At 53.7% G+C, this 18,333-nt stretch overlaps 7 protein-coding genes across 7 annotated transcripts; 4 read left to right on the forward strand and 3 right to left on the reverse strand.

The window, feature by feature from the left end:
* Nucleotides 1-489: 489 nt before the first annotated feature.
* Nucleotides 490-1,251, forward strand: A1O3_09213 (uncharacterized protein; the record flags this gene model as incomplete). The annotated part of the gene is made up of 1 exon (XM_007739307.1): nt 490-1,251. The coding sequence occupies one exon, from the start codon at nt 490-492 to the stop codon at nt 1,249-1,251; it is 762 nt and encodes a 253-aa protein (XP_007737497.1).
* A 2,678-nt stretch (nt 1,252-3,929) lies between these two features.
* A1O3_09214 (uncharacterized protein) lies at nt 3,930-4,364 on the forward strand (the record flags this gene model as incomplete). Its single annotated transcript, XM_007739308.1, has 1 exon — nt 3,930-4,364. The coding sequence occupies one exon, from the start codon at nt 3,930-3,932 to the stop codon at nt 4,362-4,364; it is 435 nt and encodes a 144-aa protein (XP_007737498.1).
* A 1,253-nt stretch (nt 4,365-5,617) lies between these two features.
* On the reverse strand, nt 5,618-9,694 carry A1O3_09215 (uncharacterized protein; the record flags this gene model as incomplete). The annotated part of the gene is made up of 1 exon (XM_007739309.1): nt 5,618-9,694. One exon carries the CDS (start codon nt 9,692-9,694, stop codon nt 5,618-5,620), a length of 4,077 nt encoding a protein of 1,358 aa, XP_007737499.1.
* Nucleotides 9,695-10,108: 414 nt separating this feature from the next.
* Nucleotides 10,109-11,332, reverse strand: A1O3_09216 (aldose 1-epimerase; the record flags this gene model as incomplete). Its single annotated transcript, XM_007739310.1, has 1 exon — nt 10,109-11,332. The coding sequence occupies one exon, from the start codon at nt 11,330-11,332 to the stop codon at nt 10,109-10,111; it is 1,224 nt and encodes a 407-aa protein (XP_007737500.1).
* Nucleotides 11,333-11,885: 553 nt separating this feature from the next.
* Nucleotides 11,886-13,369, reverse strand: A1O3_09217 (uncharacterized protein; the record flags this gene model as incomplete). The annotated part of the gene is made up of 2 exons (XM_007739311.1): nt 11,886-12,899; nt 12,953-13,369. 2 exons carry the CDS (start codon nt 13,367-13,369, stop codon nt 11,886-11,888), a joined length of 1,431 nt encoding a protein of 476 aa, XP_007737501.1.
* Nucleotides 13,370-14,489: 1,120 nt separating this feature from the next.
* Nucleotides 14,490-15,867, forward strand: A1O3_09218 (uncharacterized protein; the record flags this gene model as incomplete). The annotated part of the gene is made up of 2 exons (XM_007739312.1): nt 14,490-14,960; nt 15,022-15,867. The coding sequence occupies 2 exons, from the start codon at nt 14,490-14,492 to the stop codon at nt 15,865-15,867; spliced, it is 1,317 nt and encodes a 438-aa protein (XP_007737502.1).
* Nucleotides 15,868-16,483: 616 nt separating this feature from the next.
* Nucleotides 16,484-18,088, forward strand: A1O3_09219 (uncharacterized protein; the record flags this gene model as incomplete). The annotated part of the gene is made up of 2 exons (XM_007739313.1): nt 16,484-16,735; nt 16,946-18,088. 2 exons carry the CDS (start codon nt 16,484-16,486, stop codon nt 18,086-18,088), a joined length of 1,395 nt encoding a protein of 464 aa, XP_007737503.1.
* Nucleotides 18,089-18,333: the final 245 nt, after the last annotated feature.

Here is an 18,333-nt window from a genome sequence, read left to right on the forward strand (position 1 = left end):
ACAAAGGTCCAGCGACCGTAGAGTGTGTGGCCAGGCCTGGATTCAATGACTCTGGCAAGACGATGACTTACTCTACTACGTACCTAAGAAACAAAGGGGAATTCAAAGGGGGTGATTGCTCAGAGGGTGTGGCAGTATTCCAGCCTTGAGCTGCGCAGCTGCACGCGGTCTTTGTGTGTCTCATTCAGATCAGAATTGAGGCAATTGCAGTTCAAATTGAGCACACACCCTCCATCTGCCTGCGGATTCACCAGCTTCTGTGTAGGTCTTTTATACATCTCCCGATCTCCAAAACGTACGCACCTCGCTGCTTGCCTCTCCCTCTCATTCTAGCTAACTTTGCGAGCTAGAAACACCTTGACCTCATCGGCGACCACGCAAGGAAGGCGCGCATCAACCTCACCTCAAGGACCACCGCATTGCTGCTCCTCGTTCAACTTTGCTGCGCTTCGGATTTCCGCATCGTGCTCTTCTATTCTGTCGCAGATCATGATGGCTCCTAGAGGCGGAACTCGGCTTGCTTCAGGCAGAGATGTACACAAGAGTCAGCGCAATGGAAACTCTTGGGAGAGTTTCGCAGCTCCGCCATTAGCACGCCGACCTAAGCTCTTCTGCTGCTCGGTGGCTGAGAGTAACCCTGACCACCTGCCTCGCAGTTTCGTCAACCCAGGTCGTCACTTGATGAATCTCCAGCTGCGAACCTTTCTCGAATGTGCGGACAATGCTGAATATACCTTCTCCAAGTGTGAAGTCTCGCATATCGTCGAGGTGACCACCCGAGCTCTCCACAATCCCTCCGTCTTGTCAAGCCACGACCCGTTCCAAGAACAGTGGAATGTTCCATCAGGAATGCCTTTTGGCCTCTCCATGAGCACCAATACACCACCTTTGGAAGAAGATGAGGACAGTGGCATGATTGTGGACGAAGAGGCGGCAAACAGCGAAATTCCCTACAGTACCTACCAAAGCTTGTTGACGCGACACTTTGTCACCCAAAACAGCAACAATGCCTGGCAAATCCCGCCTCATTCTCGGCAGTATCGCGAAACCCATGGAGAGCTAGCACAGGGAAGAGCTGGGAGTGAGAGATATATCGAGATAGCACCATTCAAGACACTGCCCTACACTTCAGAGAGCAGTTCGGGGGGTTCATCAGGGGGCGCAGGGGCTCGAACCTGGGTTCCATCGTGCAGCATGTTGATGTGGTGCACTCAGCACAATACTTTCTACGAAGTACACGTGCTCTCCTAGTGGAAGGCAGAGCGGCACGGTTCTACCATAGATATCTACAGTCTTGAGGTGTTTGACTTCCAAGGAGGTCGAGGTTATGGAGATGTGCTGGCTGTGCCGACGTACCACTTCAGCCAGACGCCGTACGGAGGGCGAGGAATACTCAGACTGGCCGTCGGGTTTGCAACCTGATGGACATATCTTACATACGAGCTAAAGGTCGAACAGTACAGAGTGATCATGACGATCTTGGCCCAACAAGCATCGTCGTGGTGTGGCACTTGTTCTGAAATACTCCGTAGTGCTTCTGCTAATGCAGGCGGGTTCAACTGGGACGACATGGCTAGTAGTAGGGATAGTTAGGGTACTCTGGTCTGATGTGAAACTAGGTTTGACTCTTGAAGTAGCACTATCAGTATGGATGTGTTGTTACTCTGTTGCTTTGCTGTGAGCAGGGCTTAAGACATGCTCTCCATCAAGTATCAACCCCGACCTGAGGCTCATACAATAGTATGCCAGAAATCAGTCAGTTCATGCCCGAAGGGTCGGCCATAAGGTGCGGGACACCATCTCTCCCGCGTGGTCCCGGTATGGACGAGATATTGGATCTACCTAATTGTTAATGCCAGCGTCTAGCTGCTAGTTCGTTGGGTAGTGGTATCTGGCAGCCTGGGATCGGCGACAAAGAGGCGACTTCGCCGACAGGTGAGGTGAGACGTGGGATGTTGGGGAGCTACCACCGCAGTACTCCGTCCTCGGTATCTAGGTAGGTAGGTGTATGGGGTATCCGTAGTATGTAGGGCCGCTGTAGCTCGGGGTCACTGGTGCTGGGACAGTGGTACGGAAAGGCATAAGACGGATAGACAGAGACGAGATACGAGGATTCGTATTCTTTCTCGTTGCATGCCCAACTGAAGTTGTAAATGTAGAAGGCTGGGGGCCAAGTACTGACTATTCCGTACCTCCCTGAGGGTAGTAACCGACGGATGAAGCGTGCGTGCCTTAGTCGTGCATCTTAATAGTACAACAGTACTCCGTACCTGTAGGTGCTGCCTGTTCTAGCTCTGGTGGCTCCAGCAAGATACATCAATGACCCCGCCAGAAGCGCAGTTTGCAGGTCCTTGAGCTTCCTTGCCACCTACCGAGTACCTATGTACACGTGCTCCGTACAAAGTACAGCATTGTAGCAATGCTTCAGGTTTTCCTCCATACTCTCTCCCTCTACCCCTCTTACCTGACTTACCTGACTTACCTCTTATCTCTCATGACAATCCCCTCGGCTTCTCAACGCAACGGGCTTTCTTACCTTCCGGACCGAGCTGCGGACTCCCTTCTATCCTAAGCCACGCTTCGCCCCCAAATCCTGCAATCCGGCCTTCTACCAGCCTAGACCGGGTGATCCACCTCCATAACAGCCCAAATCCTTTGGCGCTGGCCTTACAGAATGCTGCCGCACCTCGGCACCACGTTCTCAAGCGCCAGGCCCTGAGAGCCCATCAACTGCCTTTGACAAGGGTCCTAAGGCCAATCCTAATATCTGCAGGGATACCAGGCCCAGAAGCAAATCGGCTGCATCCCGACGCGTCACCCACATCGTCTGCCCGCCCCCCATCATGAGCTCCAGAACCATCCCTTCAACCATCATGTTCCGAGACTCCAGAGTTAAGGAGCGGCGGAAGGGCCATGGGCGCCGAGAAGGGCAGTCAATCAGGGAAGACTCACCAGTCCACCTGAAACCCACCCGAGAGCAACCGTGCGTTCTCTCCTCCATCCGTGGATCAAGAGACCAGAGACCAGAGACCAGAGAAGAGCCACACCACCACCGGGTCGTCGCATCCCAACGTCACCCTTTCGAACTGGTCGTCAACCTCGATTGCTCGCCTCAACCCGGTCGGCGGGCACCACTGACAGTCTGTTTCGTAGCAATCCCACTCCAAAATCTCAAATCCTCCGTGAGATAGCCATATTGGCATATATCCTCTGGTATGCCTGTCCGCCGGACGAGCCGGTTTCGATCGTGCGTGCGCCTCGAACCGCACGCTTGTTGTTGGCTGCTGTAACGCCCGCCACCGTTACCGGCTACTGGCATCCTCTTGGTCATAGTGACCATTCAAGCTTCAATCGTCGACAATTCTAGTGCCCTCTTGTGGCCCCTGGGTCAGAACGCCTTGCAACACTGACTGGCCTGCAAATACGACTATTATTTTCCTTCAGTCTTCCTTCTTGTAAACTCTTTCTCTCTCACGTTCGTTACCCAAGATCCCGGCGCATCAGCGCACAGTGTCCCGAACAGTCGAGACTTGAATCCGCCAGTCCAATCGTCCTTCAATCTTCCTCCACCCTGTCACTCGTTAACATAGAACTCCCACTGTTCTTAAACCCGACTGGAACAAGAGAAACTGTCTCACAGGGCAGCCTCCTCCACAGCTTCTGCACATACTGGCCTCTTATCTGCATCGGAACCCGTTCTCTTATCTGTCCAGCACTCCAGCACCGATATTTCACAGGAGTTCAGGGTCCTTCCTATTGCTTCCCGTCCGACGCAGGACTTGTTTGGGCGAGAAGGAAGGTCAAGCCACCGATACCTAGGTACGGTTTAAAAAGGGCTTGCAGAAGCGATTACTCTCACTGTATCTTATCCTCCAACACAATCGAACATTGATCCTTCGTTTCACTCAACCGTATCGACACAATCCGAAATGTACTATCCAGCTTTACTCTGTTTCTGGTTGGCATTCCTCGGCTTTGCCTCAGCGACCCCAGTTGTTCGTAAATCACTCAATCCCAGGAAGATCAAGGTCCGGTCACCTGTTAGCGACTCCGACTTCTCCTCGTCGGGCGATTGGCCAACCAACGTCGTCATGGTCGGAGGATCTCAAACCTATGGCTTGTGGGTTCCAGCCGATGGTACAACATACGACCTGGAAAACATTGAATGTCTCGGTATACCGGCCTACGCTATCGGGGACTGCAGCGACATTACGATTGACCAGATTGGTGTGGTTGCAGGGTACGGTCCCTGTAATTTCACCGGCAGTGCTAGCTACACCCAAGTGATTGAAGGTGCGGCTGGAGATGGTTACCAGACAGTTGGACCACCTCAGAATATTCTGACGGCGGCTTGTGGACTCTGACGGAAGAGCCGACTTTTGGCTGAACCTTTCTCCAATTTGAAGCAACGATTGACGCGGAATGAGCCATCATGATTGACGAGTCGATTTTCCTGCTTCGAGCAGGCGAACTCTCCCCTCAACATGTTTTGACGGCAGAAACTCTTAGCTGTCATCGCTCGTCAAGCATCACCGACAATTTCAGTCCTGGCATCTCAGCAGGAGGCAGGGTATCGTGGCACCTATCATCGGATGAGATATTCCTCCTTGCTCTGGCCTCTCAAGTTGCTCCCGCGCCTAGCTCTGTCATGGTCCTTTGATCGGTTGTGGCGACGATAGTCTATCCTGGTCTTTGATACGAAACTCTAGGCCATGGTCCCTCCGCAACCTGTGTACCAAACCCCATACTGGACGGAGTATATGGATAGAGATGATACTGGGAGAGGACAATGCCGGTCAATGAATGCCGGGGTGGCATGTTCACTACCTTGGTAAAATAAATGTATTGTACTGGTCTTCAAGGGGGTGGTCAAATATGCATCGCGCAGGAACGGGTTATCAGATATCAACAATATCCAGCGAGCTACGGCAATGAGGCAATGGGATACTGTGGTTGATATCGACACCAGCTCGAGCCATATCAAATATCAGGATCAGAATGCAGACTGCCATTACTGCCATTACTCCTATAACTGCTCTTACTGCTCTTACTGCTATGACTCCTATAACTGCTCTTACTGATATAACTGCTATAACTGCTATAACTGCTATAACTGCTATAACTGCTATTACTCCTCCTTCTGCCATTACTCCTCTTACTGCCACTGTAGTTCAATATGATACCCCGATACCCCGAGATGTCGACTTGGAGTTTCAAATAACAACTTCCAGGATGACCGAACGCGCATGTAGCACATAGCATAGCACATCTTTTACGGTAGAGAAAGATGAGGAGAACGGAGCATTAATATTATAGAACACACACACACACAGACACAGAGAGAGAAAAAGACGTCGTAATATGAGTAGGCTAATAGGAATAGAAATACGAATGGCAATATCAATATCATTATCAATATCATTATCAATATCATTATCAATATCATTATCAATATCATTATCAATATCAATATCATTATCAATATCAAGGCGCCAGCCAAAACCCAACCCCAAGAGCGGCATCCGTGGCGAGAGCAACAAGTAGAACAGAGCAGCAGCACACACACAACAGAGTACGCATCCCCGTTTATACAGCTATGGGCAGTGTCATTGTCATCCTATCTGACTTTCATCCCCTTGTCCTTGCCGTTGCCCTTGTCGTTGCCCGTCTGCTCCTCTTCCCGAACCACCTCCCCCACAACGATCCGACACAGCCATTCTGCCAGCTGCTCGACGCTCCAGCCCCATTCCACAGCCACTTGCTCGCCGAGGACGATCTTGACCTTGCTGTCGAGGTCGCCGTTGTTGTGGGTGTCAAGGCCGGAGCTGATACAAACCTTCCTGCCCATCCAAACCCCGTGACTAAACTCACACTCCTGCATGAAACGTTCCAGCACTTCACACTCGGCGTGGCCGACTTTCCAGGTGAAAACCCCGTCGACTCCATGTGCCGTCTCGTCAATTTCCATCTCCATGCCCAGCAGGGCCATGACTTCTGGCCGGATCGTCCGACGTGCCGGGGCGTGGAATTTCGGGCGCAGGGATTTGCGGTAGATGATGTGCAGCGTGCGGAAGTGCGTGTTGGTGAATTTCCCGCTTAGAGCGAGCGCACTGGTGGGTGCTCGGCGTGGGTCGGACGGATAGGATGGCGGGAGGAGGTAAGATGGTGGTTTGGTCACGGATCTGGTGGGTTTGTCGCTGTTGGCTGGCTTGCTTGCTTGAGGACGAACTTGTGTCGAGGCTGTTCGCTTGTTGCTGTCCCAGGTCGAGTGCGACGACGCGATGGATGATCTCGTCTTCTCCCAGCCTCGACTTTGACTTTGACTTTGTTGATGAGATTCATCGTCGTGGTCTTCCTCGTCTTCTGCTCCATCCATGCGTGCAGTGCTTGAGATCCCCTTGATCGTGGGTAGATACTGGTCCATGTCCTGGCCCTGATCCTGGCCCTGGCCAGGAGATGAGCTGGATTCCAAGTCCGGTTGTGGTGTTGCCTTGGATCCCCAGAGCCAGCTGGTCCAGCCTTTCTTCGCCGGCGCAGGGTCGGGCACAGAGCGGACTGTCGTAGACACGTCTTCGGGGACCCAAGTCTTCGCCTCGTTTGGTGAATGTTGTCCATGCTCTTCAGTCTCGTCTTCTGTCTGTACTTCGCCCTCGCATGCCTTCGCACTCTGTGATGCGTCATGGGCCTGCCACTCACGGTATAACTGCCATTCAAGCTCACCAGCCGTAGAGTCATCACTTCCCGACCTCATACTGAAGCTGCTTTCCAGGCCATGAATATCCACACCTCTTGATCTTTCACTAAAAACCACTTTTCTAATCACGTTGGGCGTGTCTGGCTTCTCCTTTCCCAGGTCTTCTGGAAAGCTCTGCCGGGAGCCTTTCAATGCAGAGCGAGGTGTCGGTGGTCGCTGGGGAGATAATAGCACAGCCTGACCAGGTGAGGGCGATCGGAGTTGGGTAGGTTGAAGACAGACGCCTGGCTGCGCTGGAATGGGGTTTGATGAGTTGTTGAAATTTACGGGGATTCTGATGGGTTGCGAAGTAGAAGTAGCTGGTTCCGGAGGGTTCATGCTGTCGTTGCTCAGATCCTGGCCAGGTTTCCCATCTTCCTGCGTTTGCGTTGAAAGTCCACTTTCATCGACATGGGCCTGTGTGTCTGTTCTGTCGATACTGTCCTCTTCCTCCAGAACACTCTCTTCGGCGGTCTCGTCCTCGACACGCTCCTTGGTCGGCGTCCCTACCATGAGGTTAATGTCGAATGTCCCACTACTAGTTCTCTGCCGCAGCTGCTGTCTCTTGATCTCTCCAGCACCGAACTGAATCTTACTTTCTCCGTCTTTGTAGAACAATAGGCCGCTAATGTCGTCCGCGGTGGTCGATACAAAGGTGCTCTGCTCGAGCGGAGGATCAATATCATCGCCTCGTTTCCATGGACTCGGTATCAGACTCCTCCGCGGCCGACTCAGGACATCTCCTGATCGCTCGCGCTGCTTGATTTGGTCAGTCCGAATGAAGAAATCGTTCTCGTCAGATCGAGCCGGCACATCTGCCTCCGGTCCTGGACTCGAGGAGTTCTTTGCTTCCGCGAGCCAGATATCCTCTTCCTCGTCGTTGTCCTGAGCACAGGAGTCACACCATGCATTGGCGTCTCGGCTTTCTTGCAAGGCTTCATCCTCGTCATCACTGTCACTATCAATCACAATGACCTGGCTCTCGTTGGCATTTTGAATCTGCCTCGAAATAGCTTCTCTCTCCAATTGCCACTCTCGTTCTCGTCGAGCCTGGGTATCCAAGAGTGTTCTGTCTCCCTTCGTCGAGGGTGCAATCTGAGGTGTCCGGGGGTGAGATTTGTCCGCTTCCGTCACCTTGATAGCGTTGCTGGCCAAGACTTGGACTGGAGTACGCTGGACCAAATTTTCACCTCGCCAAACTTGCGTTCCGGCTTGATTATCGACCTTGGCTTGAGCTTTCAGGGCGGTGCCTGTGCCCAAATCCGACGGCTTGTGCTCTTCGGTCGTGGAAGGATCTGTGGGAGACACTGCCGTCGGTTGAGCTGGAGATTGACGTCGGGCAAGTTCTTCACCGAATCTAAGCCCAGCTCTAAGCTCGCGTTGAGTCCCCGAGTCAAATCCTTGAAACAACCCACCGGCGTTCTCCGGGTCTCGAGATGGTGACGATGTGCGTTTCTCTCTCGCCGAGACCCTGTCGCTGGAGTGCTTCGGCGAGACTACGCCCTGTAATGCAATGCCGGCGACTAGAGCGGAGACAGATCCACGATGTTGGTGGTGCGGAGTTCTTCGAACATCTTGTTTTGGGGGAGAGGGGAGTTGGGGGGATGAATACGGTTGTGGTGTCACCTTTCGAGCAGTGCTTGCCGTCGAGCTCGGGACCTGCAAGAGGCTCTTCTTCTGCTCTAGGACTGGCGGTGACGAGGGAACGGTGCTGGATATGTCACTATCGTCAATATCCAGAGCTGGATAGGTAACCATATCCGTCTCAACCGAAGGCTCTTTTCTCCTTGAACTGTCGCCATCACTTTTCAGTATTGCTGTTGCTTCTTGCTTTTGCCAGGACACTTCTTTTGAAGACCCAGACAGCTTCTCTACCTCCGCTTCTGCCGGGCTACTGAAGTACTGCTTGGCTGAGGGGAGGGTCTCCAGATCGATCATGGTAAACCCTTCGCTTTCAAGTATGGTGTCAAAGCCTTCATGACCAGGGGAGATGTGATCCGCAGGATTGCCAATGTCATCAGAGTCTCTATGGGGGGAGGAACTGGGAGAGGGAGTCGGATAGCTCTTCGCGCTGTTAACGGACACTTTTCGCACCTCCGACGGCTTTCTCGCTGGGAGTGCTGCTGGCCCTTCATTGTCCAGAAACCCCTTGGGTTCACATTTGGTGGACAGCGCTCGGGGTCGGACTGTCACTCTGTTCAAGTCGAGGTTGCGCAGTCCGGCTGATTCAACATCAGATGTGGCATGTTCTTGGTGCGGAAGACCATCGTCGCTTTCAGCATCCGTATCCCGTCGGATCTCGAAATCAGAAACATTGGATTGTCCTGCCGACTGCGTCATGGCTTCGCCACCATGAACACTCTTTCGACTTCGAGATACCTTTCTCTTGCGCGGCGATCTTTTCTGCCTCAACCAGTCATCCTCGTCTGCATCGTCGCCTAGTGGTCGTACATTCAGGTCTGTCACACTCTGTCTCCGGGCGCGATCCCCATTCCTCCCGCCACGTACTGGGGTCCCGCTTCTCTTGCCTTTGCTGGGACTTGTTTGAGATCTTCTTCCTCTAACGGAGCCGTCTTCCTTGTCTGCGGGCGAAGAGTCCTGGCGCAGGGGAATCATCACCGTCCTAGTCACTCTCCGGGTCGCCGTGTTATCCATCTCCGACTCCTCGTGTTCTGTTTCCACTGTGACTCTAATTTTCCAGGGGCTGGTATTCTGCTCGGACACGGCGCGAAAGGGAGAGGAGGGTATCGATCCAAACTCGTGGTGTGTCGTTTTGGAAGCTCTCCTCGGTGCCTGGATTACACGTGTTCCCGTCCTCTTGAAAGGTGATAGTCTAGTTCCAGCTGTAGCTGCGACACTCCCCATAACCATGCCATCGTCGATAGAAGTGGCGAGAGGATCGGGCGAGGAGCTGGCGTCGTCGTAGTGGAAGGACGAAGTCTTGGTGGGGGCTTGCGACATGCTGGAAATTAAATGGCTGAAATGCTCGGGCTCGGGCTGCTCCAGCATCCCATTCAGGCAAAGAAAAGTGCAAGTTCACGGGCGAGCATGGAGGCCATCAAGAGTATCGTAGGCTGCTGTGGTTCTGTTGCCAGCCAGGTCGAATATGACTGTCGCGGTTGTGGTTGTGCTTGCCCTGCAACGCTGTGCTGTGCTGTGCCGTGCCTGTGTTGGTGATACTGGTACTCGTACGTTCATGGCACTTTGTTTGTTTACAATGACGTGAATCTAGGGATCCTGATTGGCTGCTCCCACACGCCTCATAGATTATAGAATCGATGCCACTTTTCATTCTTCACTAGAATAGGTAGAATAGGTACTCAACTCACTCTACTCTCTAACCCTTTCCTTCTCTTCGTCATCGCAGCGGGTCTCTCAAAAAGTCGAGAAATCATAGGTGGCAAAGTTCACTGCAGGCCCAGTTGTGGGCGAGAAGAGCTCGTAATTGTTAACCCCCCATTCCGGATGATTAACCCCGTCAATCCAGGCTTGCGTCTCAATGACCAGACAGCCATGCTTGTTGACATACTTGGCCGCGCCCTGTGTGCCGTTGTTTCTCTGTTGCTGGCTTTGCTTGACCGGAATAGTGCCATTCTGGCCGTTGCAGCTGTATAACTGGAGCCCTTGCTGGTTGGTCGACACGTCCACCCGTATTCCCGTAGTCTCGGACCACAATGAGAGCACGGGGTAGTTGGACGATGTTGGGCCAGCATCGGCCGGTCTGTCAAGGATGAAAGCGTTATCTATCCCGGTACACCCTGCTCCGCAAACGCCAGCGGCGTGGGCGATAGCGTCTCCAAGCAGCTTAGGCGAGGTGAAGTTCAATGCGGACAAGTTGGAGACTGACCCCAGTGCACCGGTCGGGATCAAGATAGGGTCGACGACGATATACCGATCGGAATAAGGCATCCACAAAGTGGTGTCATTCAGTATTGTCGCCTGTTTGAATGCATTCAGGTTCCAGTAAATGTGGTTTGCCAGCATTATCGGCGTCTCTTGATCGAGGGCCTGAGATACAATACTGCTCGTTAGTCGCGGGTGCACTTCGCCATGCGGCCCACTGGCAAAACTCCCAACCGTGAACGTGGCTGTTATTAGAACAGTGCCAGGGAATCCCTCGAAGCCGGTGTCAAGCAGACTGAAAGTGATGCTCGAACTCGATGTGGCCACCACGGTCCAGTTGCGCTGATCATACCCGACGGTACCTCCATGCAGAGTGTCCGCGCCGGCGTTCTCGTTGGCCGGAATATGGTAGGTATGGCCGTTCAACGTAAAGGTGCTATTCTTGATGCGATTTGCGTACCGGCCGACAATCGACCCGAAGTAGGTATGATTCGTTTCGGTATCGGTCACATATTGAGTCGGATTGTCGTATCCTGCTACCACATCTTGCAACTGGCCCTGGCGGTCCTGTACTAGGAGAGATGTAAGACGAGCGCCATAGGGTATAAATTTTGCCGTGATGTTCTCCGCCGACAAAGTATAGACAGCGAAAGGGCTCACAGTCCCGGTCGAATTGGAGGAGTTCGTGCTTGTCTGGCACAGGACAGGCGCAACGACCGTGTAGCCCAGGAGGATGTGTACGATCGAACACCGCATACTGTGACGACACCTAGTATAATATGGAAGCAGCCACAGTACACAGAGACTGGCCAGCAAACCTGGAATGGGACAGGAATTTATAATTGGACTTACCAGGAAGCGGTGCGTAGGTTACATTACTCACACCGCAGCTCCATCGCCCATCGCCCATCGCCCATCGCCGGTGGGCAGGACAATTGTAAGATCGGAGTGAGCTAAGCAGGATGACCAGAGACATGGCCGACCATTCGACCAGGTCATGAAGCTCTGCAAGATGCGAAAAGTGCGGGGGAGGAGAGTGATGAGCAGTCACTGGACACTCGACAGGGAATATGGGTGGAGAGGTGGAGGAGGAATCCGGGGACGGCGGACAGCACATGATCAGTATTGATGACACCATCTGCCTGTAACTAAGTCTACCGCTCCTGTCGTATGGGCGACACCGGCATATTACCTTCTTGAGTCATCTTTCAGTCGCTCTCTGCCTCAGACCTCAGATGGTTCATCCCTACGTTGCGACAGCCTGTCCCCTCCCAAAGCCGCAAAGCCGCGAACCCGCTCCACGTTGCGGTCAGGCTCCCCGTGCTCTTGTCTTCCTTGGATCCACCTCCACAAGATGGACATCGAGATACACTGGCCAATCCGGGGCCAAGTTACTCCGTGACTCGGACAAGGGTTTGAGTGCTTCTTCAATCGCCCTCTTGTCGACCTGGCCTTTGGGCTGTGTTTCAATCTGAGCAATCTTCAATAGATCTTCCTCGAGTTCCTCCGCCATTAATCGGCTTGGCTGGGGTAGGAACGTCCCCTGTCTTCCTTGATGCGTGTGTAATGTGGCATAGGGGAGGGCAGGACGAGTGGCTGATTTCTCTGCCAAGTCGCTGAGCGAGTTCAATCCATTGATGCCGCCAAACGTCCGAGTCGACCTGGTGACGTGCACATTTTGACTTGCAGATCTGTCCATCTCAGGTGCTTCCAGCTCTTCATCATCCTCGGAACCAGAGTCCTCGGACCCAGCGCGTTTATCATCGTCATCTCGGCCTCGCTTTCGTGTGCTGCCTGTCTCGCCCTCCTTTCGAGACGTTGCGAAGAAGTGTCGAGCTGCAACCTGGGCCTGGTGGGATTGGAAGTTGAGTTCCTTATCTGTGAAGAGCGAGTGGATCGAATAGAGGGGGGCTGTCTGGTTGGCCGCCGCTCCACGGCCGCGGTCTGCGGGAGTCGAAACCCCGTTTCGTGAGGGTGAACCAACGTCGTCATCTGCGTGTCTACGCTTTCGCTTGTTCGTGCCTTCTCCATTCAAGTCTTCTTGCTCCCGATGTCTTGTGAAGCGTGTTTTGCGACTGGTGTGGTTCCCTCCAGGACTTGCGGGGTTGGTGATACTGAACTGACTCGGATGCAGAAGAAGAGCGTTGGTATCGGCAATGTCAAGTTGTTCCTTCTCCTTCATCAGACGTTGTCGCTTGTTGGAAAGCGCTTGGAAAAGCCGCTCCCGCAAGGTCGATGTCATGTGTTCACACTCCTCCGCAGCGAGATGGAGCCGATAGTCACATTCGTACTTCACTCTTTCTAGGCGTGTATTGTGGTTGTTCTGTATGCTTGGGTTAGGTTTGGAAGGCTTGACATTGGCTGGATTCAACCTACCATAAGTTGGATCAGAGCTATCTCTTTGGCTTCTTTCGCATCGTTTACTTCCTGCACAAACTCGGCATACCATTTACCAGCAAGAGACGACATTTGTGACTGATACGGAGTACCCGAAGCTGCGAGTTCTGCAATTCTAGCCACCTCCTCTGGTGAATCTTCCAGGGGCTCCGCATCGTAGAGATATGCCTGGGAGATGAGGCTCATGTCAGTCTGCAGGGCGATAAGTTGCTCTCGGTAGTGCTGTTCCCGGTTTGAGGCCAGCTCATTGTACAGTTCCTGCTGATGGGCCACATGTTGATTCCTTCGTTTGTCTCTTTTCGACAAGGGCTGCGCAGGAGGAGTCGGGGAGCGAGGATTGAGATCCGCAGCATTGTCAAGCCGGGTGGGCGATGTAGGCGAGGGAGAATAAGCCATTGTCTACGGCTAGACAGACGATACCTGCTAGGTCTCCCGCCGTCTCTTCCGGGGCGCGAGTCTATCAGCTAGACGGTAAGAAATATCGCATAGAGTTTGAGGATGCGAACCTGGGGTCCAAACGCAGTTGAACAAGCCCAACTCCTCCAACTTTCGTACTACGTACTTTGATACTTATGCCAGGGAAGGTCAGCCGAGATGTGATAAAAGCGGCTTGGCGGGCCGTATTATCAACCATTATAAGCGACTACTCGTACCGTGACAATATCCGTATTCCGCACTACTGTACCGTATCTTCACCGGACGTCCGATGGATGAAGAAGTGATTCCCGATGGTTCAAGCCTCTCAGCTTGATTCGGCTGTGCCAGTTGGCTCCCGGCGGGACCATCACCAGGGGACACAAGAGGGGGCTAGGGGATCATCAATGTTACACGGATGTCAAAACTACTCTTTCAGTGTCTTCTGCATGTCTGACTGCATGCCAGACCGCCAATTCAGAGATGGTCTGAAACCTCCCGGCATCTTTGAATATCAGCAAAGTTAAAAAGTGATCGACCCGTAAGTCAGAGACATGCATGCTGCTGCCACTTTTGACCGTCCTCACACCGCCTTGAATCCATGGGGTGAGAATGAAAAGGATCGAAAAGAAGAAATGATAGCGCTTCCAATGCCGAGAGCTAGGAGCGTCGAGCTGGAAATACCACCAATCCGGACTCGCAATGTAATACCAGTCGCGACATCTCACCCCAGTAACCCCCGCCCTGATGCAGACATCGTGTTACGGATACCCCATACGGGGAACATCGTTCTCCGGACCCCTCTCCTGATCTATATGTAGATTTTGGTTGTAGACGTGGGATTCCCGCCTTTTTTGCTGCTGTAGTTTGGTCTCTGCATCAGCAACGCCTGGCTTTGGATCTCTTTGACAGTGTCGCCATTCCTCGCCCTGCTTTGGTGTTCGAATCCAGGGTTGCCAGCCTCATTCCAAGGTACGTGCATGGTCCGGCTGACCTAGAAGTTTGATACAACTGTGTGCACCCGACTGTCCATTGGAGTCCTCAGTGCTATTGAATCGTGGGATACGTTGGACAGGGTCTCGACACGCATCTATCAATCAACATGAGGCTCACGGTCGTCCATTCCGCCCTCCTTTTCGATGGCCACTCGGTTCATGAAAATGCAACTGTCGTCTTTGACTCGGATGGCGGTAGGATCACGGCCGTCTCCACAGGTTCCAGCACCGCTCCGTTCCCCTCGGGAGCGACCATCATCGACGGCAAGGGGCATAGCCTGCTCCCAGGACTCATCGAGTCTCACGCTCACGTTCACGGGTTGCACCTACCGCCAGGCTCGGACCAGTCTGATATTCTCCGATCGCCGTTGAGAAGCGGCGTCACCACCGTTTGCGACATGCACTCCGATCCGGACTCCGTGCACAAGTGGCGGGAGGAGATTGCAGACGAACTGGCAAAGGCCCGAAGTTCCAAGGGGACTGTCACGCTCTCCGACCTTAAGAGCTCACTCTACGGGGCTACCATTGAAGGCGGATGGCCTAAACCGATCGTCCTTGGACCTCACCCGTCAGATGAGGTGAGCGTTCTGTATTGATGCCACGGTATTGGTCATTGGCACCATTTCTGACCCGGTTCAGCTCAAATCTTTTGTTTCGACCTGGCCCAATGTCACGGTGGAAAGCGCGCCAGAGTTTGTCAAAAATCACCAGGCCAACGGAGCAGACTATATCAAGCTGATGCAAGAGAACTGCTGCTCACTCGCTTTGCCCACCGGGGCTATTCCGGTGGCCACCCTGGAGCTTCAAACAGCTGTCGTCAAGGCGGCGCACGCGGCTGGCCTGCCTGTTGTGGGCCACGCTTTGAGCGTCGACATGACGGAGGTCGTTCTCAAGGCCGGTGCTGATGGTTTGACACATACCTTTATCGACCAACCTCCGCCGCAAAGCATCATCGATCTCTACCGACAGACGGGCGCGTTTGTGATTCCCACACTGACAGTATTGAGTAGTTTGACCGCCGAGCTGCAGGATGTGAGAGAGAAGTTTGCCGAGATCGCAGGTCGGAAGGAGATTGTGAATGACTTCACCAAGCAAAACATGGTCGAAGTCATTGGCATGAAAGACCCAGCTGCCCAGCTAGACTACGCCTTCCAGACGGTAGCCAAGCTCAAGCAGGAAGGCATTGATGTTGTGGCTGGAACAGACGCAGTAGCGGGCCTGAAGGGCACAGCCATAGGTCCCAGTCTCTGGATGGAACTGGAATTGTATGTCGAGAAGTGTGGTATGAGCGTGCCAGAGGCATTGAATGCAGCGACGGCCTTGCCGGCAAAGAGGTTCGGGTTCAACGATCGCGGAGTCGTGGCCGAGGGTAAGAGAGCCGATCTGGTGCTTGTCAAGGGCGATGTCACGGCAAGATTGCAAGCTCTATGGGAAGACGAGGGTATCGTGGTTGTTTGGAAAGAGGGTGTTCCGGCAGCTTTGTAGATAGTAGGTAGGACAAGCAGGTAGTAACAGGACACTGCACTCAGTATTTTGCCTGCGCCAGGTCACGGGGTGGCGGTCGAGAATACGGTCGAGAATATTGATTCTAGCACGACGCACGACTCCCATCTTCGTCTGCGTAGCAATCAACTGTTGTTCCTCGACCTGGCAGGTCAACCCAGACTGCGGTCCTCGTTTACGAGTCTGTTGTCTCCAAGTCTCGATCACGGTGGAGCAGCCCTTCTCGGCCTTCTGTCTGTCCCGCTCGCTCGAGACTTGGTCAGCCGCCCACAAGACTAACTGATAACCACCTAAACAACTTGCTCTAATGCACCACCGAGCTGTCAAATTACCCTGAAAAGCTGGACTTTGCGCTACGAGATAAAAGATGCAGGTGAGGGCGCATATGGCGTGTGGCAGATCTAATATTCGGGACTCTTTCTCCTTCCAACTTCCTGTCTCCGTCGCTTATACTCAGATCTCTCGCTGTGAATGAAATAATCCGTTCATCTTCTGTCAAACCGCATTGCCAGTCCTCCTCTCTTGTACCCCCAAGTTGAGAACCTTTAGGAATAGGAAAACCGCCGAGGGAAAGAAAAGGGAAAGAAGGAGTGAAAGCATGCTCGACCCGAAAGAAGAAGACCTGGTCAAATTGGCAGAGACATGCCTCTCCACGGCCCAGCAGATCAAAGAATACCTCGCGGCCAACAACCACGCGCCCATGACCTTCGATGCCGACGGGCCTGCCTTCTTTCCACCCGCCACGCCTGAGATCCAGCACGCTCGCCTCGACCTCCGCGCCGCCGCCATGAGGTTGTACGACCTGGCCTCGGGGCCCGATGAGATCTTGACGTGGCATGCCTATCATTGCGTATGATCCCCTTTTCACTTTGGAAGTACAGTACTCTCTGCACGTGCATGTTTGAAAGCCTGCCTCTCCCTCCCTTGGCCTGCTCTCTCTCTATTGCGTAATGTTGTTTGTGTGTGTATGTTTATGTGCATGTCTGCGTCGTTCGACACCAGAAGAATATTTGATGAACCAACCCGACCCGATCTTACTGAGCTAAACTGAACCGGACAGGCTCACGACCTGAACGCCTTCCGCTACGTCCAGCGGTACAACATCCCCTCGGCAGTCCCAACCGCTGGGGGATCTAGCATCAGCTACACCGATCTTGCTCGCACCCTCGGTCTGGATCCCAGCCAACTTCGACAGATGCTGCGCCAGCTGATGGCGATCCACGTCTTCCGGGAACCGTCGCCGGGGATGGTCTCGCACACGGCATCGTCGCGGCTCCTGACACACTGGGGTGTCGGGGCGTTCAATACTTTCATCGCAGAGGATACCTTCCCCGCGGTCGCTCGGCAGATCGAAGCCCTTGAGCAATGGGGCCACGGCCGGCCCGAACCGAACCGCGGCGCGGTGAATTTATTTTACGACACCGACCTACCTATGTACGAGTACTATGAAACCGGGGCTGGGGCCGCAGACACAATCTCATCGTTGCGTCGCGAGCGATTCAGTCGGCTGATGACATATATGGCCAGCACGCCGATCATGGCCAACGCGCACGTGGCGCGCGGATTCGACTGGGCCAGCCTCCCGAAAGGCGGCGTGGTGGTCGACGTCGCTGGCAACGTGGGCCACAGTGCCGTCCCCATCGCCCAGGCCAACCCGGACATCAGGGTCGTTGTGCAAGACCTACCCAAAATCGTTGCCAGGGCCGTCGACCCGGCCACCAGCGTCGTGCCGCAGGATTTGCTGCCGCGCTTCACCTTCATGTCGCACGACTTCTACACGCTCCAACCCGTCGCCGGCGCCGCCGTGTATTTCCTCCGCATGATCCTGCACGACTACAGCGACTCCTACGCCCTGAAGATCCTCCGCGCCGTCGTCCCGAGTATGGCCCCGGACTCGCGTATCGTCATCATGGACCAAGTCATGCCTCCCACTGTCGGGCTCGTGCCGGACCCTGTCGAGCGCATGATGCGCACCACTGATCTGCAGATGATGATGTTGACAAACGCCAAGGAACGCGACGCGACCGAGTGGGAGGAGTTGCTGCGCAAAGCCGGGGATGGCTTGATCGAGGGCGTCTTTCAGCATGAGGAAGGTCACGGACAGGGGAAGAGGTTGGGGATCAAGAACATCAAGACGCCCGTAGGAAGCACCATGAGTTTGATCGAGGTAGGCTTCGTCGATGAAGACTTCGGAAACAGGTGAGTTGGGAAACCTGAAACAGACACACTTGAGGCAGTCATGCCCGTCTAGACACATACAATAAGAAATTGTTCAGCAAGATACAACATGACCAGAAGATTCAAGGGCTTTTGAATTTCGTTTCCGAATTTGTCGCCCTTTGGCAAGAGTGGCGAACCTTCTTTTGGTTCTGCAGATTTAATCTTCGCTCTCATCTCTCCTTGTGCGAATCTGGGAGTCTCTTTCCTTGCGTGGATTCGACTTCTTCT

Source organism: Capronia epimyces (assembly GCF_000585565.1).
Source record: "Capronia epimyces CBS 606.96 chromosome Unknown aczIQ-supercont1.9, whole genome shotgun sequence".
NCBI classification, from domain to species: Eukaryota; Fungi; Ascomycota; class Eurotiomycetes; order Chaetothyriales; family Herpotrichiellaceae; genus Capronia; species Capronia epimyces.